Here is a 21,325-nt window from a genome sequence, read left to right on the forward strand (position 1 = left end):
ATTTCTCAACCCCCCCACTCGTCACAAATATCTGACCCCCCACCCAGGTGCGTGACGTCATTTATGACGGCCCCTAACGCGTGACTTTATAGCGGTTCGATTTATACCGCGCCGTTTGTATCGCGTTGTCTCGTTCGTGTAATTAGAACGCGAGTTTGCAGTGTACATACAACGTAACTATTTTTTACGTTAATAATCTCGTTAATTCGGGCAAATAGCCTCAAGGAAACACATTGATTATCTCTCAACTAAACTAAAACTTTATAGCAACAGCAGAGCATCGTTAGCGGCGACTGTACCAAAAATAATCTATATTCCAATTGATGTACAGTGCGGTACAGTAGTAGAATCGCGAATCGAATCGAAATGTTTTTAAATGGAATCGATACGCGGCTCGCCCCGCCCCCGTCACGTGGACCACTCGGCGTGTTCGAGGCCACAACGTCATCACGTAACATCACGTGATGACGTTATGCAAGCCCCGCCCGAGCGTGAACTCACGTGATGACGTCACGTGAGCCCCGCGGACGTCATCACGCAAGATCCGCGTCGCAAAGCGGCGTCGTGAGGAAGGGCCGCGCGCGCTTTTTATTGGCCGAGCGCGATCTCACGTGATGACGTAGCAGCAGCTCGAGGAACGTCATCACGTGATCTTACGTGATGACGTTCGCCTGCTACTACGTCATCACGTATTGGACGTTATGCAAGCCTCGCACGAGCGTAACCTCACGTGATGACGTCATGCGAGCCCCGCACGATGTCTTCACGTTACCATCGTGTGTTGTGACGTCTTGTGAGCCCCTGCAACAACGAGCGTGCTCTCATGTCATGACGTCACGCGAGCCCCGCACGACGTCACCACGCAAAGATCCGCGTCGCAAGCTCGGCGCGTGCACCCTCTGATTGGCCGAGCACCGAGACGGGGCCCCCCTGTATTAACAAATCAGCGGCGCGCTTGCTTTATCGTTTGAGCCAATGAGAGGCGTGGAAAGGGGGTAGTGGGGGGGGTGGGGGGGGATTTGCTGCGCTCTATAAATTGCGAAGAGGCGATGCGCGCGACGCGTTAGTGCGGTCTAGCGATGAAGTCGGTGAACGTACGTGAGACGACGCTGCGCGTTCACTCTCCGGGGATGTTTATTTTTTATTATTTTTTAAACACATTTAAACCGTCGCTAACATTCTCTTTCTCGCTCTCTCTCTCTTTCTCTCGTCTTATCTTGTGGCTTCTTTTTAATTCGCTTGTGCGTAACTCGTGTGAACGCGGCCGTTCGTGCTTTGTTGGTTCTTTTAAATTCTTTGCCGAGCTTGCTGCTTCTGTGTTCTCCCCCGCCGCTGCCGCTGTTACCATGGCTGCAACGATTACAACGTCGCTCGGCGCGCGCCTCTTGCCGCACCGGCCCCCGCCGCGGCAATGTGGAGTGGCCGTATCTGTTCGAGGTCGTTAAACGGAGGGGGGGGGGGCAGGAGGAAAAGCACCGCCAATCCCGCTAGCGATCGCTGTGAGCATAGATTAGGGGCCCGGTTGTCACCATCACCACCATCAGCAGGAGCAATAGCCGTGACCAATCCACTGCTGGATGAAGGCCCCCCCCTCCCCAAGCCGCCGTCATCCCTCGCAATCCTCCGATGCAGACATCGATTTAGGACCCACCACTTGCACCCCAGATGGTGACATCGCTCCGTCTCCTCCCGTGGATGTCCTCCCGGACGCGTTCCGTCGCCCTAGCGAATGTGAACGGAATAATTCGGTATTGCCGTACAGTGCTCGGGTATCACAATTGTCAGTTTAACACGTAACGAGAAGGTTTTCGCGACCAAATATCCATAATACAGGGTTTGTGTGGGGGTTAGAAAGCGTAAATTGATAAATGTGCCAGCACATCTAGCCCTCTAAGGAACGAAACAGGAGGATTTCTCCACAAATCTGGCTGTCGCCTGATGAAGCTGGTTGCAATTACTGGCGAAACGTCGTACTCAGATTGTAAATGTTGTGGCTTTGCTCTCCAAAACCCCGGTTAGTGCTGTACTAGTCATGAACCGGCATGTTCTGTTTACGTGACAAACCTTACTAATTGGCTGTGTCGGGTGGTGGGGACACATTTATATATTTACGTGATCTAACCTCATAAAAAAAAAACCCTGTATTATGGTTAGGGCCAGATTAAGGGCTGCAAGCCCAGGGTCCTCTGCCAGCCAGAGGGCCTCCAAGTGAAAAGTTATTTCATTTGTGAATGCTGAATTTTATTTGTCGTTAGCCATGTAAAAATCAATTTTGTGTTTTTTTAACTTTGTTTTCCTTTTGAAAATACTACTGGGGGCCTCACCAGTACCTGTAGCCCAGGGAAGTTTCATAATTTCAGCGGTTTTCGCTCAACGCGAGTTAACTATGGACCGGTCAAGCAATCAGGACTTCTGCTAGTTGAGGCATTGTTTGCTGGCGTTCAACCAATGCTATTGAAATGATGCGTTTTCCAGAAGGCCGTGTGGCTGATGAAATGTGTAAAGGAAAAAAAGTATTGTAATGTCTAAGGGTGGAAGGACATTTCATGTGAAGGAGGCGTGCGTATTATCTGCTTATTTGCGGCAATTTTGGATATAAGCGTTACTCATTTTATTCCAAAATCCACCATCCTAAGATTGTGGAATTTCCACCATTGGCTAAGGGCCGTATGAGCAACTCGCAGCCAAGGGAGAAACTCTCCCCTTCCCACAGAGGACATACACCGTGGAGATGGAGCAATGATGAGCTTGCGCGCAGGTGCTGCTGGGTGGATTCTTACATCGCAGGGCCTTAGGAGGTGGTAACGGCTTGGGGCGGCCTTCAGGCTTTCATCCAGCAGTGGATTAACCAGTGGCTGATGATTGACAGGCATTCTCTGCCTGTCGTGGTTGAATTTCCACCGGTAGGCGGTCAAGATCAGTGCGTCTCGTTTGAGCGGACACTTGTATGTCTATGACTGCAGCGTCCGCAGCGAAGGCTGCTGCCACCCAATGTAGTTATTGCTTCGTCAGCTCCACTGCTGGATGAAGGCCTCCCTCTCTGATGTGTCGGTCATAGGGAGTTGTTTGAACATACTTCACCACGCTGGTCAGTGCGGGTTGGTGAAGGTGGACATGGACCGGTTCAGATGTTAGCCTGTGCCGACAAGTGAACTTAAGTCGCCGGGTTGATATTTAAGAGTGCTAAACGCTACCACGATGTTATCCCAATCAATGTTAACACAGATTGGGGTACAGGCCCCAATGGCTATGGTATAATGAATAAAGTCAAAGCCAAAATGTATCCCCGTTCGAACGAGCAATGGGAAGATATTCATCTCCGTTGGTGACCTTGAATCCAGTGGTGGAATATCTGTATTTCCATGGTAAAAATCTATTCTCTCAGGAGACTTTTCACAAAGTGGTTCTAATGACAACGGGCTCAGAGGTAGGAGGGCGATGTTTAGCTTAGTCGTTTCCAGGAATGGATTGAATTCTAAACTCATGATCGAGAATGTTTGACAACAGAGTTGCCCTGCCTGGTACAAAAACTGCAAATTTTTGAAAGTTAAAACTCAAATCAAACGGTTTTCTTGAGAAAATGGGGGGCCTTGCGCATCTCCCATGGCAACCTTGAGCACATGCAATAACTTAATGTCAAATACTATTGACAACCGCGTTGCATTGAAATCATCTGGAATGTGCATGTGCTTAAACCATGACCAATACAGCTTGTGTGATGCATTGCTTTTTGTTTAGTGTAGGTGAGGAACATAATTTTTGTTGAATAAAACTAACAACATGCTTGCCCAAACCAGCAGGAATATGTGGTCATCTGGATCAGTGGTATAAATTCCATGCCTCATGGCAGGGGCCAGTCCTCCGCGGGATGAGAAATTATGATGGCCTGCAGCTTGTTACTTTATCAACAATTGAAGGTTTATTGTGGTTTTAGAGATAAGGAAAAGCGTATTTTGACTTGCAGAAGTTAAGGATCCAACACACGTTTGTTGATCAAATTCAAAGTTGACCTCTGTATGAATAAGGAAAGCTTTAATGAATCTCGAAAACCTTTTTTTAGGAGGGTCTTGCCTTCACACGTTTGGTCAATTCCACTAGTGGCCAATTACATTCAATGAATTCATCCCATTTCTGATACAACATTGATCTCTTGAAGGGCTTCAGCCACTGGAGGAAATTGCACATTGTGGCATTAAACCATTTCTCATGAAGACAACAACTCTGTGTCCTCCATAAGAGTGGCTCCTATTTATCAACCCGTGAGGGATTCGACCCCTAACTGATTATTTTAACTGGCAGTCTTCCAATTGTAAATCAAGTGCCCCGCCATGTGTAAAACGCAGCAGCCATTTACCTGTAATATATTTACACTGGGGTTGTATGTGTTTGTTTCTGTGCAGCTCTGAACTGTAGGCATGGTGTGAAAGTTGAGTGTCTTTAAATAAGCCAGTCGTCCAGTAGTGCTGCTCCACTGCTGGTGAAAGTGCGCTGACCTGCCTCCCTGCTTCCCTCGCTTGGAACGTTTGGCTACTTCTCGCTCTGCTCCTTGACACTGCCGTACCACTAACCAAAGCACCATGGATGAAAATAGTGTCGAGGTGAGATAATACGACAACGTTGCCTGCTTGTTGTTATAGTCGGGTAATTTTTGGGTAATCAACTCTAACCTCCCTGGCATTTTCCAAATTTTGGGGTCTGCCTTCACTCATTCCTGCTTGGGTCCATCTCCACGTTAATACGCCTGGTTCACCACTTTGAACCACCCTCTTCCCGTGCCTGCCTCTCTCAGTCTCTACTACCCTATTGCTTACAAGACCTGCCCTAAACCATCTGTGTTTACTTTCTCTCAGCGTGTGTGAGATAGACAGCACCACCCTTGCCTTTCTCTTCTCCTTGTTGTATAGATGTCTCAGCAGTTCGTGTGGTCCCAGATATCAAACTCGTAATTCTCATTTTATGCTTGCCATTCTTATCTGTTAATACTCGCCTTATTGCTGTCTTATACTTTCCTCTTCAGCCAGATCTGACTCTGCCTGCTACACATCGCTCCACTTATTTCTCTCTATTTTAGACATACCTTTTGAAATAACACAACATAATCGAGATATTTATCCAGGAACCCCTCGGATGGTTGCAATACAAATTTTCAGGAAGGGTCTTGCATTGGGATATTTGAGTAATGGATTTTTAGGAGTATTTTCTGTGTGTGAAGAAACCAGAACAGCTAGTGAACCCCCCCCTCCCCCCCATGCATATGAAGGGAGAACACTCAAAGGTGTGCACAGACATGTAAGCTTATTCTAGTCATTTTCTAGTAACCTCGGTAGGTGTTGTGGTTTAAAAAAAATCTACATGCTCTACAAACCCTTTGCCTCTATAGGACTGTATGTGCTACCATTTTTTTGTTGCCAATGTACTAATTGCATTAATGTACCAGTTTTAAGACAGGGCGGCAGAGTTCGTTTTGCATTCATGTGCCCCTACCAGGAACTCCATTGTCAGTCTATTTCTTTTGGCACGTAATTATCTCGCCATCGATTGGATATAACGAAATACACTGAATGTGCTGCTGATGATTTGCTTCAATAATTGCATAGACTAACCTAGTCCACTGTGATGTTTGTTAATTGCCATGCACAGTGGCTATTTTCTGAGGCACATGAAAATGTACAATGAAAATAATGAAACTTTCTGTTAGGTTTTGGTGACTGGTTGAATTACGGTGATCTCATGATTTAGTTGATGCATGCAGTTTTTTTTTTTAAACGTAACGAATTTACAGTGTTCATGTGGATCCTCTTTGTATTAATTGAAATGCATAACTGCATAGTTATTCTCTTAAATCATTGCAGGCTTGTCACTAAGTCACCTGGAATGTGCCCATTCTCATCAGATCTTGAAAGCTAAAAGCAGGGTTTGAGCCTTGTATTGTTTCAATGGGTTAATACTGAATGACAGCGCTGCTACATGCTGGCAGTGCAGCAAAATCCATTGTTATTACTGTACTTCTATCCACCCATGTGTTTGCTGTCCACGTTCACCAACTAGCACAGCGTGGTGAAATATGGTTAAACAATGGCCACTACAAACCGCACGGTGTGGGGAGGGCCATTATCCCGCAGAGGATTTTAAAAAGCTTCCTAACGTGTACAGGCAACTGAGAGGAATCGGTCTGTGGTTTTGTAGAGCATCGCAGAGGTGTTCCGATGCTTCATTTGCATGGAAAAGCTGCGGGACGCTCGCCTCTGTCCCCACTGCTCCAAGCTGTGCTGCTTCAGCTGCATACGGGTACAGTGAAATTAAAGCTTTCGTGACTGCAGGGATTCATATTCTTGGTTCTTTCGGTAAAGTCACGTAGAAGGGAAATAATAAAATAAAAGATAAAAAAGTCTTGTTTTTATTTTATTTTTTTATTTCCCTTCTATGTGACTTTACCGAAAGAACCAAGAATATGGGTACAGTGAAGTCATCAAGTGTTGCGTTGTATATGCCAAATTGTGCAAGACAGCTAATTAACATTGTGTAGACCCATGCTTTGCTGTGGGTAAGAGCAAATATTAGCAGAACTTGGTTCTGTCTCCACGCATAAAAATAAAAATATTTTTGGTTCATTTATCATATTGGCTTTCCGGACCATATTATCAAGAAGCATTTGTTAAGCATGAAAACTGGATCGATCTCTCCAGTATAATCAAGCTTGTTAAGAAAATGCCAGATCTTATTGGAAAGAGCACTCCGTTGAAATTAGGATGCAGTTTTAGCGTAATTTTTACGAGTTTTAATTGATGCAAGCAATACCTTCAAACTACACCTTCAAAAAGTTGCACATCATGTTTTCTTTTCTCAAAGTGAACATCGTCGAATTGCCTTTAAAATGTTAAAATAGATCGACACTACGCACATGATTTACTTAAACCGTTAACGTGTTACAGTTGGCAATGCTGTGTTGATAACATTTTATGGTGTGGTTATTTGTGAATGAAGCTTTACTGCACGCTCTGTTTTTCTAGCGGTGGCTCACAGAACAGAGAGCTCAATGTCCACACTGCAGGTATGAAAGGTGTTTTTGTTACTTTAACTTAAGTCTCAGCTATTCACTGAGAGGGTCAGGTTTGAGGCTACAACTGAATTTGAACAAGCAACTTGTATTGTTATATCATGTCGTGGGCAGATAGATATATAGATGACCCCTTATTTTCTAGTTAGTCTATTAAGAGACCAAGGGTCTCTTGAAAACGTTGCTACGATAAAAAAAAGGCTACAGTATTTAAATATTACACAATAGTTGAGCGTAAAAAAATTATAATTTCAATACAGCTATCGTATCAAGCATGCACCTGCGTGTAGCTCTTATTAACAGGACATGAAATCCAGAAGCACATTGCAGCACAGTGTTTGAGTTGCTATTATTACCAGCGCCTTGTGCTGGTGGTTCTCAACCTTTTTGGTATAGCGGGCCCAATCAAGACCACTGGTGCCCCTGTGCCCACCCCCCAGGTCACTAAGGTCACAATGGAGAGATCACACGTCCACGGCTCTACAGACAGACATGCAGGCATTATTTAAGCCGGAAGAACCCGATGAGCTGAAACAAACTTTTTCAAAGGCATCCGGCCCAAGCTGGTCGCCGATTTTGGAAAATGACAGAGGAAGTTACGTAGGTAGCCAAATTAAGCGATCGTACATATACACGAAAAAAAACTACAATATTAATGATGGAAAAATAACAGCGATAGTAAAAATTTATGTAAAAAAAGGATACATTTTACTTGAAAATTCATAGTTGTAAAATCATATTTGCAAATAAAATTTGTAAGTCCCAGCCTCTAGTCAAGTTAAGTATTCGTATGGCAGTCTGCACCCACCCGCCACCCCCAAAAGGCTTTCACGGGGCCTGACCCATGGGTTGAGAACCACTGGCCTAAACCATAGTTTGTAGTTAGTAACATGGAAGGCAGAAATTTTAGAAATGTTGTCATTCAACTTTGCCACCAATAACTACTATGGACTGAATTTAGCATCATCCAGTTTCACGACTTAACATATTTGGCACATTCCAGCGCTATGTAATGGCCACTCTATAGCAAATAGTGTGAGGGGCACTACCTCAGTGTGGATAACCGCCAATTGAATGGACTTCACAGGTAGTTCTGATGTCATCTTTCAGAGGCCATTTTTCATGACGATTGTTTTTTTATATTTAAATTAAAATCTCCTCACCTCATGGCATGGTTCCAAAAGCACTAGTGGAATATTAATTCGGAGAAAACATCCAAAATAATAATTGAAAAAAACATTTGTACATCCTAATCACAACATGCTGTCGCCGCGACCCTCACCAGGAAAAGCGGATTGTGAAACGAACGAACAAACATTTATACTCTTTGGTTTTTTCGGTAAAGTCACGTCGGTAAAAAATTTAAATAAATTAAATCACGACGTTTCGGGCGCAACACAAGCGTCCTTCTTCAGGTGGGGACAACTTAGCGAAAGCACACCGCTGAAGAAGGACGCTTGTGTTGCATCCGAAACGTCGTGATTTAATTTATTTAAATTTTTTACCTACCTGACTTTACCGAAAAAAACAAAGAGTGAATCCTTGCAGTCACGAAAACTTCAAATCTAGAACATACAGTTGTGCGTAGCTGTCCATGACAGGCTTTTTAAAAATTACACTTTTAGAAAATGCACAGCAACCAATAACTGCAATTTTAAATGCATTACTGTTGATATTTTCGAACATCGTACAGAGAGGAAAAGAAAACTTGGCAAAACTGTGGTAATCAATTATCAAGTCGGTATGTCTTTGTTGACACGGAATGCTACTGTTGGTATGATAGGGAAATAATGTGAGTGTGCGTGCCGTCACTGCGCTATGAGCTGACGACCCGAGTTCGATCCCCGCTCACGGCCAACACCAGTGAAGATTATCTGAACTGGACCTGGGCCTCTCCTAGGTCGACTCGGCCTCAAATGAGTACCTAATTCGGTGTGTAAACATCGCCACTCGGGATACAAAGGTGGCCAGGCGTGGTGTTGGCCACCCACCCCCTTCGTGTGCCGTGCCTGCCTTCATAGGTGCTCGCTAACAACACTTTCCCCAACAGTCTGTTACGGCTATATGGGGGATTCTTGTCTTTGTCATCACAGGGCACCCTTACAGCTGCACGAGCTGGTGAACTGCCGCTGGGCGGAGGAGGTCACACAGCAGCTGGACACACTGCACATGTGTGGGCTTAGCAAGCAGGAGGATGGCGACAAGGACAAGTACGTCCTTGAGTCGTTTGACCGTCGAGTTCCAGCGCAGGCACCAAATGGCCGTGTTAAAAGTCGGTGTTTTTAAATGGCACTTTTTACAGCTCAGCCACGTGAGATGACTGAGGGATGATACAAATATATCCTACTGTATAGCCAGTGGTGGAGGGGTGGCGCAGTGGTTTTCGCACTGTGCTATGATCCCGGCAGCCTGTGTTAAATTCCCGGCCGTGGCTGACATCGGTGCCGAGTGTTATCTCGACTAGTCCTGTGGCCCTCCACTTTGACAAATTCATAATGAAACAGCATGGTGAAGTGTGGTCAAACGATTCCCGTTACCAATATGGCGTGGGGAGCCCTTCATCCAGCAGTGGATTGACAAGGGGTTGTGAATAATATAGCTAACGCACATTTAGCCCCGGGCTGTGTTATGGCTGCAGCCATGTGACTCAGTTTTGCAGGGTTACGATTCCAACTCCCAGCCTTGGGTCACCTCGACCAATCACCCCTGTAGGATCAGTCATGCAAGGGCAGCTTTGTGAAAAGTCAGCGGTGGTCGTCCTGTTAAAAGACCGGCCTCTCCTGCCACGTGGATATGGAATGGCCACTGTCGGCTGAGAGGCACAAGCCAAGATGAGTCCTTTCCAATCATTCCATGGAGCAGGAAGACATTTGGAATGCAATTATATTGGGAGCACCAGTAAATGTTCACAATTTTTTTACGATTGTAATACTTGTGTGGTCATTTTGGTTATGGGTGCCTTTAATAACAGGTGTGAACTGCACAGAGAGAAGCTGAGCGTTTTCTGCTGGACCTGTAAAAAGTGCATCTGTCACCAGTGCGCTCTCTGGGGCGGCATGGTGAGTAAAATATCCGCCGTCTCATTCGACATAACACCTTCATGTGAGATGTGTGCTCATGGCTGCAGGTCAGGTGGGCAGTAGGTTCCATTTGAGGTTAGATTTGAAGCTTTCGTGACTGCAAGGATTCATACTCTTAGGTTTTTTTTCCGGTAAAGTCACGTGGGTAAAATTAAATAATAAAATTATAAATAATAGAAATAATAATAGAAATAAAATAATAAATCACGACGTTTCGGAGGCAACACAAGTCTCCGTCATAAGGTGGGACCGTCACAGCTAAATTTACTGTATCAAGTGAGGCAAAATTTGGATTGTCAGCCAACACCGGTTACAACCCCAAGTGCACCTATTGTTCTCTTTTAGCCCCGCCCACCCCCAAACACGTTCCATTCATTGGCTAACACATTCAGATAAGCCCCTCCCCCTTAACTTGTATTTAAGAGCTTGACGCTTGGAATTTTGCCTCGCTTGATACAGTAAATTTAGCTGTGACGGTCCCACCTGACGACGGAGACTTGTGTTGCCCCCGAAACGTCGTGATTTATTATTTTATTTCTATTATTATTTCCATTATTTTTATTATTTATTTTTACCTACGTGACTTTACCGAAGAAAAAAAACCTAAGAGTATCCATTTGAGGTCTTCTAGCCAAGTTGTCTGTTCACCCTCCCAAGAGAACAGGTCTTGTGGCAGCCCAGCCCAGCAGCAGCCACGGGTGGAACGACGAACGTAGTTTCCGCTTTCCTGTTGTGCTCTCGTGAATTAATGGGGCATGCTCACGTCACCTGCAAGTTACCAGAACCCGAGGCGGTGCTCGCCGTCTCCCTGACGTGGATCCATGGCATGTCTCCACGTGACGTTCATGTTTTTGTAGCTGTTTGTTTTGTGAGCTAGGCAAAGCTGTGCTCGGGGTGGCGAGAACCCTCGCGTAGGTTTATGAAAATGTTTTATCCGCTGGGCCCGGAGATGGCAGTGCACCAAATGTGTTGGTCAGCCCATCTGTGCAGACCGTATGAGTGTTATTTCACACTCATAATATGCGTGGTTTTTTTCTTCCTGAAATCAACAAAACAAACTTCGGGACTCGGCGAGGCCTTCCTGTATAAATCGGTGCCATCACAGTTGTATTTTTTATATGCTGTATTGTGTTATGGGCCAGCGGAAGGTCAGTGTGAATTTCAAAAACGTGACATTTACAGCTGTTTGACGCTACATGAAATCTAACAGTTACAGGGAACGATATTGCATGTGTTTCCATTCGTCATCTCTTCATCTCAAGTCAAGTTGCATTGCAGTGGGCCTTTTCCCACGTGCTGGTTTTATGCTGACATTGACATGCTGAGACAATTGCCATGCGGATCGTTGCATTTCAATGCAATGAGAAATGGCTATCTTGCGGAGGAAATATTTTGGCTGGCGATATACAGTTAATTGAAAAACACTGTGCATGGAATACATATTGCATGCACAGGGTTTCTACCACGCATGGAGTGTATATACTGTACAGTTGTATTTGTGGTATTGATTGTATACATTGCAAATGCTATATACAGTATACATAGGTCACTATAGACTGATGTGTAAATTAAAAACGTTAACAGATAAACTTAGACTGAAACGCGCTATGTGTGGGTTAAAGCGCTGTGTATGCAAGACTTGGGCCCGCTCTCGGCTATGTAACCATGGCAGCCTTATGAACGTGTGTTGACCCGAAATGTTCCAGTCCTAACAACCTCCTCCGGGGCGACTGTGTCGTCTGGGTGTTGTGTCAATGTCATTTTTGTTTTTTACGTTGCCGCAGGATGCGTGTGGCTAGCGAGAGGGGGGGGGGATGGTAACCAATGGAAAGTGAGGTGGGGGCTTAGGTGGCGCTTAACTTCCCTGCATGTGAAGAGCCACCGGGGATTGTACTCGCGTTGACTAGCAACGTCGGCGTGAGTGAAGTTGGCACGCAAAGCATGTGACAAGGCACCGATGATTACAAGATTGGTAAACGTCCATGCAAGAACGTTAGTGGTATGAAAGATGACGGGTAGCTATCAAAAACACCTTTGCATATTTAAAAAGTCATTTTTTTCTCTGGTTTGTGTCTCCATGGTTTGAGAAACCCGATGATCAATTTGCGAAAAACGCAAATACATACGTCAATACCACTGGCCTTAAAAGGAAACATTTATAATAGGCTATTTTTTTGTGCAATGGCCTTTCTTCGGAGCATATTTAAAAAAATCACTTTGGTTTTTTCAAAGGTGGGTTCCGAATAGCAACACAACTTGGTACTACAGGTTCGTTCATGTTGGATTATAGTGCCCTCCCACCAGAAGTGGACGGATCGAGCCAAGGCAGTAAATCCTTGCTACCTCGGTCGGAAACGCTTCAATAAAACGCGAGGTTGTTGTGTCGATTAGCGGCCTTGGAATTTGAAAATACCGCACATTTATACACGTGCCATGTCAGGTTTTCATTGCGTCCTCTGTGACGTTCTGCAATAGTATGACAGATTAGCCTGTGTTTTTTGATGTTTTTGTAATTGGCATTATTTTTTTCTGTGTTGATGAGAATGCTCATTGACCAGAGAGAGGATCTTAGTTTCATGAGCAAATGGGTAGATATTTCACCTCTTGACAAGGGATGCCATTATTCACTTGTGAAACATAATGAATGGATCTATTGGGCCCATACACCTTAATGATGTGATCTGCTGATAACCCAATCACCAGAATTAATGACACCACCGTTGTTGCTGATTTTAATTCGATACTAGCCAATACCATTATAGCTGTTTGTGGTTTGCATCCTGAGCTGTTTTCCTCGTGAACTGGGTTCAACTCCCAGCCATGCACACATGTGGCCACCTGGTGATTAAACTTGTTCTCTAAGCCTCTGCCAGATCAACTCGGTCTTAAATTGGTGCTGGCCTTAATTGAGCACTGGGGAGATAATGGTGCCCAGGTGTCCTGCTTACTATACCAAACCCGCCTCGTGTCCTATGCCGACCTTATTAGGTGTTTACTATTATGGGTTGGCATTTCCCCGAATGTTCTGGCTCTCTATTTGCGTCTGTGTGCCTTTCTATTTGTGCATATGTATCCAAAGGGCTGTGTAACTTCACGTGGCCTCAAAATGCACCTAGCCTGGCGCAAGCGCTGTGGCGACTGGTGGCTGTGGTTGGTGTATCTGGTACAGATGCAATACGTAGTTGATCGATGCCCAGGTGCAGTCAAGGTATGGCTCGATTTTATTGAGGGAGCGAAACGGGGGGGCGTGGCACAGGGTCGAGAAGAGATGGACTAATGTGGTACAGAAAGATCTTGAGTTAATTGGACTTGCAGATTACTGTTACTAGCGGTGTCAAGATCAAGCCTCTCTGCAGGAGGCTCGTGAAGAATGCTGCTGGGTAGTTGGAGGCACCAGCCCTCCAACAACAGCGAAGGGTAGAGGATAGACGCTCACAAAAACGATCGGAACGCCGGGCGGCTAAAACGCAGCGATTTAGCATGTTGGGGAGCACAGGTGGTGCATCTGCCAGTCTTCCCATTCACTCCACCTACAACACCTGGGTCTGTCCTGTGTGACCTGTCGGCAAGCCTTCAACACTTCACGTGACCTCAGAGTGCACCGAGTTTGGCACAAGCCGTCACCGACACTTAGTGGCTAACAGTGGTTGTGCGTGCAAACTTGTGTATGTGTGTGTGTGTGCGCGCACATCTCTCTCGTGCGCTGTACAGCATGGTGGCCACATGTTTAAGCCGCTGTCGGAGATCTACGAGCAGCACGTGTCACAGGTCAACGAGGAGGTGGGGAAGCTGCGGCGGCGACTGATGGAGCTCATCAGCCTGGTGCAGGAAGTGGTGAGTGGCGGCCACATCCACGCCGCCTACGATTAGCACGGTTGGCTACGTACGGTGCGAAAGAAGTTCAACATGTATGTATGTCGAAGTTCACATACATACGAATAAATAAAAAAAAATAGAGCCCAGCGTGGAACATTTCTCAAGAGTTCTTGAATGTGGCAGTCGTAGAAAAGTTTTGGTCTCTAGTATTGTGGCTGTTACGTGACCCTCCTTAAGCACTTATTAAAGAGGCCACCACTTTGTGTTACAATTCAGGCATGTCAAAGGGCTAACAAAATTAGATAGAAGATGACAAACAGCACCATGTATCAAAGGCACTGCATTTGACCGGGCAGTGGTTTGAGGTTGGCGAATCAATATTGTTTTTGTTGTTATACGATTCCATGTGCAAGCTTGAACGTGGGTAAAATATAGTGGGTTGAATTTAATTTGCGAACGTATTGACCCTCGGTTTGCGTTTGGCTGCAATGTACAAAGGCCTTCTCCTCGTATGCTTATGGAATGTTAATGTTGCATTACAAAGGGAATAACAACAATTACTGCATTGGGCTGCCTGAAGACCGGCACTGCAGCGGTGTCTTGGCCGATTGCTCTCATGTTGTATTCCGCTGTGCATGTGCGGGCTCAAAGGGTGTCCCTTCAACAAGGTCACCTCATATGTTTGCGTATTTGTGAGCACAACGAGTAATTCGTATTTGTTGATTTTTTTTTTTACTCTGCCTGCTAATATGACACGTTACACAAATGAGCACTGGGTGCCGTTGGTGATCCTTGGACATTATTCGACATTCCACATTCCTTAGGCGGTGACATTTCTGTATATACACGCAACAATAACATTACATCGATTCGTACGATATCACAGGCAAGCCAACTGTGTGGGCAGTCTGTCAGCCAGCTACCTTTGGAGGCTAACGGTAAAGGTGCAGCCCTACAATTGCTCGTTCACACCACTGCTGGCAGAGGGACCTCCACTAAAGAAGGGCTTTTAGAGAGCCCCTCTAGAGGATATTTGGCCTCCTCTTCCATGCTGGTCAGACATCTCGGAAGAGATGAGATTACCCACACTTTACCCCACCACGTGTGACCTGATGAGCAACTCGCTGCGGTGTGTATTCGTACCGCTTGGCTTTAACTGCCCACACTGGGAGATCAAACAGTCGAACGAAATGCAAGCTCCGTTTGCTCACCGTTGCGCCACGGCAGCATGATTGGAGGATTCTAGCGCATGACATGATCATCCAAACGTGACTCGGGTGTGCAGGAAAAAAACGTCGAGTCCGTCAGGGGCGCAAAGGACGACCGAGTGCGGGAAATCCGCAACGCCGTGGAGATGATGATCGCCCGACTGGACACCCAGCTCAAGAGCAAGTTGCTGACTCTCATGGGTGAGCGCCGTAGGCGCCCGTTTCAATGTGCTCCCTGTCTTTATGAAACTTCCCATCTCTGACGTATCTTAGTGGCGTCACTGTGAATGCGGCCGATGCGTATGCCTCTTGTTTCGGGGCTTGGCATCTCTTTCTCTCCCTGTGTGCTGTTGATTGCCAACGTGTCGATTTGTTCGGCTAGGCCAAAAGAACTCGTTGACGAAAGAGACGGAGCTTTTGGAGAGTCTGCTGCAGGAGGTGGAACACCAGGTAGTGCAACATTTAATCTGTCGTGAGTGCACTCCACTGGGGTTTATCCATACATGTGTAACTAAAATCACAACTGCCTACAAATGTAAGGGATGCAATTATCAACATTACCATTCATTCCTTTATCATACTGTGACTTAAAAACCGAGCAGCTCTACATTCTCGTATGATCATTATGCAGCCAATATAATTGTTACAATTGACAGATGTATGTGTGTCACTCATTAAACGGGTAATGTTCCCTTTGGTAGCGTCTTTCTGATTCAACAATCATTGCTGTTAATAACCATAAGCTGGTGGCAGAAATTCCACATTCTCATGGTGGGTAGCCAGTTTTTCCTTTGGAGAGTCATTGTGAAGAGCCACCGTTGTTTTTCTGTTCTGGAGCATTGAAAAGTTGAGATGATTCCTAAATCAATATTTTAAGTCACGACATTGCAATTGTGAGTCAGGCACTGTGACCACATTGCCAATGAGTTGGGTATAGGGCCAGAATCGCATCTTAAACACATTCCTGCGGAGGGAGCTGGTAGGAACGTTGGGTTGCTCGGTCAATGGCCAGGGTCAACGGCGGCGTGGTGTATTCCGCAAATATGGCCGACTGTGAGGGCAGGCACAAGCCGGCGTGAGTAGGTTAAACGTTGAGTTTTATAAGGGGACCACGGGGTGACCAGCCCCTCCCCACCCAGCCCCACCCTCCCCACCCAGCCCCTCCCCACCCTCCCCACCCAGCCCCTCCCCACCCTCCCCTCTCCACCCAGCCCCACCCTCCCCACCCAGCCCCTCCCCACCCTCCCCTCCCCACCCAGCCCCTCCCTCCCCACTCAGCCCCTCCCTGCACGACAGACGGACACAATAATCCCCTGTGGGCTGGTGTAACCAGGAGGTTCCTACCAGTATGAAATGGCTGCAATGCTTCATTTTGACAATTGGTCACGATTTTGCCAAAAAATGTAGTCCAAAGCAACATTTGCTTACATAATGTTCCCTGTTTATTTAATTCATTGATCCTGTAAGAGAATAACCTTGAGGCTAATGTCAGTTTCCTGCTTGCATGCATTTTTCCGTCCGATGAGTGTCACAGTATTTTGCATAAAGTGGTATAATTGTTCGCGTCTGATATGCCGCCCTTCTCTGCAGGTACGCTCATGCAGCAAGAGTGAACTAATCATGAAGAGTGCGGAGATCTTGCAGATGTTTCAGCAGGTTCATCGCCGACCCATGGCCTCCTTCGTCACTGCGCCGGTGCCCCCTGACTTCACGAGGTAGGAGAGAGACACGAACCAAAATACTCTCATGAGGTGGCGTGGGGGGAGGGAGGGTCAAAACATCTGCGTGTGACTTGACGTAGGAGAAGCGGTGCTACACCGTGGTGCCAGAGTGTGAAATTATTAAGGATTATCAAATGTCATGGTAAAAGATTAACCTTGGTTTTTTTTTACAGACAATTGGAATGTTTTTTTTTTATTACTGACAAAGAATTAAAAATCTGAAAAGATTATGGACATTGAAAGAAGAAAGGATCAGAACTATGGGTGTATAGATGCATCAATTCGTGATGTAAATGTTTCGTTATGCCGCAGGATACGTGCGTCAAGTCCTGCGTGTCAATCAGTTGTGTTATTCACGTACAATGCATTGGTTCACTTAATCCGTGGAGCCGCTAGAGGTGCTACACAGCTGCGCTATATTGTTAATCGAATCACAACCGTGAATTTTAAAAATTCATTCAGGAGGCAGGAGCAAGGTGAATATGCACAGGCCTAAATTTCGATTTAAAGCTTTCGTGACTGCAGGGATTCATATTCTTAGTTCTTTCGGTAGAGTCGCGTAGAATGGAAATAATAAAATAATAAAAATATTAAACAATACAATTCTCACGACGTTTCGACTGCAACACAAGCAATCATCATCAGGTGTGAAATCTACAGAAATACATTTTTTGAAAAAAGTGGCGTTTTTTTCCTTACGTGACTTTACCGAAAGAACCAAGAATATGCACAGGCCTAGTTAAAAAAAATGCTAAAATCTGGGAAAACAATCATAGGGGTGGACCTGGATTCCATTAAATTGCTGCACATTCTAAGAAATACTCGCAATGAAAGAACGCCTCTCGTGACAAGTAGGGGGTTTCATACGGGACAGACGTGAGGGATGGAGGGTCGCGTCCAAAAGATGTCAGGATTAAGGCAAAGACTTCTTCCAGATAGGGCTTAAAGCCCTGAGGCGCCAATCGGCATGAAGTGCATCACATTTGAAGAGGATCGTGTTGTAAAATAACATCTTAATCAGTTACTTGCCATTTGCTCTGTCGAGCTAAAACTTGTCAATCACTGCTCCTAATCTTGAGCCTCGCCTTTCTAATTAAAATTTTGAGTACATTTGCGTGAACAGTGTGTTGATATATTACGTTGTTTTGTCACAATAACACTAACGTTTAGAGCTCTAGATTCCTCCGGAAAACATTTGTTTAACCCAAAAATGTGTAACTTTCCACATGTGTAAAATTAATGTTGGCTTCACATTGTATCAACATTTGAACCTTGTATATATTCACTCAATACTCATTCCGGTGATTAATTTCAACCAGAACAGTCCAAAAAACTGCTTTAGGGAGTTATTTTTGCATGCCATATCCATCTCACCTTTTTTTTACATGTATAAATATCTTCATATGATTATCAGATAAGGTAAAATAATATAGGATTATTATGCATAGGCATACATTGTACTTGAGTGGGGTGGTAGTGCCTTACGCCGATAATCTCCATCTCAAGCAAGCCTCGTGTTTACATCTCTGACAATAACATTGATGTATGGTTCCGTTCACTGCAATGCATTTAAGATTTATATAACGTGATGTGCACTTTAATGGCGGTTATACGTACGCTTCTCTGTTTTTCAATTTCGCAGTGAGTTGGTGCCTGCCTATGACTCCAGCACGTTTGTGCTCTCCAACTTCAGGTGGGTGTCCGTGATTGGTACGCACTTGAGAATCGACGATTAATTTTGCGGTTTTAACAACAACAATTCGTCAACAATTAATTGTCGAGGTGAACAAAAAAAACACTTTGGGAGATTGGACGAGTTGAAAAAGCTTGACTCGTATTGCTCAAGACATTACACAATGGGCAGTGAACAAATGAAACTAACACATTCCTGTGGAGGGAGCTGGTAGGAACGTTGGGTTGCTCGGTCAATGGCCAGGGTCAACGGCGGCGTGGTGGATTCCGCAAATATGCCCGACTGTGAGGGCGGGCACGAGCCGTCATGAGTAGGTTAAACGTTGAGTTTTATAAGGGCATCACGGGTTGACCAGCCCCTCCCCACCCAGCCCCACCCCTCCCACCCTCCTCACCCAGCCCCTCCCCTCCCCACCCAGCCCCCCTCCCCACCCATTGTGACTTTACCGAAAAAACCAAAGAGTATAGTGTAGTGTAACCTGTCAATCCTGTGCAAGATAATGGTCTTCCCCCACACCATGTCGGCTATGGCGGGTGTTTGACCATACTTCACCATGCTTGTCAGTGTAGGTTATGGAAGGTTTGGTAGCATAGAGGTGTACTAACATTTAAAAAATTGCCGCATTGCTCTCTGATGTTCCCCCCACGTAGCCGTGCACACGCCACCTACAAAACCTGTTATGCTTGGCTTTCACCCATTCAAGAACTGTCCAGGCTCAATCCTGAGATCTGATTAGACCAGGTGCATTATGGGTGATCTGGCCATAGGGATTCACGTAGCATCCTGCCACACCTTGTGCTATTATCACAACGTGCATTATTTGCTTCATGCTGCGTTGCACATCTGCCCCACTGTATTATTAGCCAACATTTACGGCATTAAATTGGGCAGTGTAAAATGATGGCGACTGTCCAAACGGATACGCGTTGATGATCGTTCTGCCTGCTTTTGGGTTTAATGGTGAGCGGTGGTGCCATCTGTTCCCCACTTGCCACGCAGCATCTTGAGGCAGAGAGCCGATCCAGTGTACAGCCCTCCGCTGCAGGTGTCCGGCCTATGCTGGAGGCTCAAAGTGTACCCGGTGAGTGTGTGCGCGTTGCACTACGAATCCAGCCACCAGAGTTTGATTCCTGCTCACGGCCAACACCACTGACGATTATTTGAACCGGTCCTGGGCCTCCCCTATGTAGACTCAACCTCAAATGAGTACCTGGTGTGGTAGACATCACCACTGGGGAGACAAAGGCGGCCGGGCGTGGTGCTGGCCACCCACCACCTCGTGTGCCGTGCCGGCCTTTGTAGTTGCACGCTAACGGCACTTGCTCCAGCAGTCTCCTACAGGCTATACGGGGGATCTTTGTCTTTGTAGAATGGAGGAGGCTCGTGAAGCCCCCCTAATCGGGCATAATTGCTGGCCTTGAGCTCCATTGAATGTCGTTCTATCGTTTAAATAGAAAATATCAAAATATCAAACGTAACGTACAACAACCCAGCAACGTGTGTGTGTCTAATCTCACGTGAAAATTGTGCAATGTTATATTTGGTTGAGAAAAACGAACATGTCGCCCACGTTAGTACTGTACCTCCAATTAGCACGGTTGGCTACGTACGGTGCCGAAGAAGTTCAACACACATTTCATGTATTAGTTACAGACCGCTCTGATGTGTTCATGTGTCTGCACGCATACACATCAATTTATCAGTGTTAATAAACTAGTCTTTCGATTGTTAACAAAAAGAAACATTTCCTGACCATTCACGCACGAGGTTTCGAGCTCAGTCGTGTGAATACATGAGGATTTGACTGGCATTGCAAATTCACTTGTCCATCAAACACCGTACCCCAACACTTTAGACTCAAATGACATAGCATTAAACCACGAAGTGGTGTATCACTTAATGGACTGGCTTACAATCTTGTCCCGTGCTAACATTGTTCTTGCTGCAGGGATCATGGTGGTAATGGTAGATTGTTGTATGGCCATGATTACACGCTCTGTCCTTGTAGGATGGAAATGGTGTGGTACGAGGGAATTACCTCTCCGTGTTCTTAGAGCTCTCTGCGGGCTTGCCAGAGACATCCAAGTGAGTGGTTAACATTACTCTTCTATGAATTGCACGGTGGTGATTGCAAATGAATGGAACGGTTTAACAGACTACAACATGGGGTCAGCTTTCCCACTGCACAAGGTATGTTTAATGTAAATATTCTTAAGATAACTATGCACATTTTACTTTAATAAAAGCAAACATTTTAAAAGTAAATATGAAACATGTAAGATCGCACGCTACATTATTTGACATTTTCTTTCTGCATGGTTTCGATCATTGGGTGTTACGTTCTCAGCAGTGGGCAAGTCCAATTTAGTACCGAACTACGCTCGAACATCTCTGCTCCCAGCCTTGACAACCCACACTCTTCAGTGTGGAAAATTATGGTCAAATAAACTCTCATAAACCCGTGCAGTGTGGTGAGGCCTTCATCCAGCAGTGGAGTAACAATGCTTGTATATCTACAGATGTTAGTTGTAGCACTGTCATAAAAGTGCGTGACTCACAATAGAAAGTTCAAAACCCGCTATGAGCTTCACTTGGTCTATCATCCCTCTATGGTCCTTAAAATGAGTACCACTTTGCGGGAAGTCCACAGTGGTCATCCTGTGGATAGACCGACCCTGCGTGATAGGAATGTTAAATTTACGCCGCTGGTTTAAGGACCTCCGGCAGAGATTAGTACCCTCCTCATTGCT

The 21,325-nt window shown here is 45.6% G+C and overlaps 1 protein-coding gene across 8 annotated transcripts in view; it reads left to right on the top strand.

Moving 5' to 3' along the window:
• The first annotated feature begins 1,039 nt into the window (after positions 1 to 1,039).
• Positions 1,040 to 21,325, top strand: part of TRIM37 (tripartite motif containing 37) — a 44,500-nt gene continuing 24,214 nt past the window's right edge. For 3 of the 8 annotated variants that reach the window (XM_078873828.1, XM_078873832.1, XM_078873831.1), the window contains exons 1-12: positions 1,056 to 4,598; positions 6,187 to 6,288; positions 7,011 to 7,051; positions 9,151 to 9,267; positions 10,029 to 10,116; positions 13,849 to 13,971; positions 15,239 to 15,362; positions 15,544 to 15,611; positions 16,752 to 16,876; positions 18,525 to 18,575; positions 19,575 to 19,656; positions 20,584 to 20,660. In XM_078873828.1, the coding sequence (XP_078729954.1) occupies positions 4,578 to 4,598; positions 6,187 to 6,288; positions 7,011 to 7,051; positions 9,151 to 9,267; positions 10,029 to 10,116; positions 13,849 to 13,971; positions 15,239 to 15,362; positions 15,544 to 15,611; positions 16,752 to 16,876; positions 18,525 to 18,575; positions 19,575 to 19,656; positions 20,584 to 20,660 (1,019 nt within the window). In that variant the 5' untranslated portion in view covers positions 1,056 to 4,577. Of the gene's footprint in view, positions 4,599 to 5,213; positions 5,290 to 6,186; positions 6,289 to 7,010; positions 7,052 to 9,150; positions 9,268 to 10,012; positions 10,117 to 13,848; positions 13,972 to 15,238; positions 15,363 to 15,543; positions 15,612 to 16,751; positions 16,877 to 18,524; positions 18,576 to 19,574; positions 19,657 to 20,583; positions 20,661 to 21,325 lie in introns of those variants that run through there. The other 5 variants (XM_078873829.1, XM_078873830.1, XM_078873833.1 and 2 more) reach the window with 5 other exon arrangements.

This window comes from Lampetra fluviatilis, chromosome 37 (genome assembly GCF_964198595.1).
Source record: "Lampetra fluviatilis chromosome 37, kcLamFluv1.1, whole genome shotgun sequence".
Lineage (NCBI taxonomy): Eukaryota > Metazoa > Chordata > Hyperoartia > Petromyzontiformes > Petromyzontidae > Lampetra > Lampetra fluviatilis.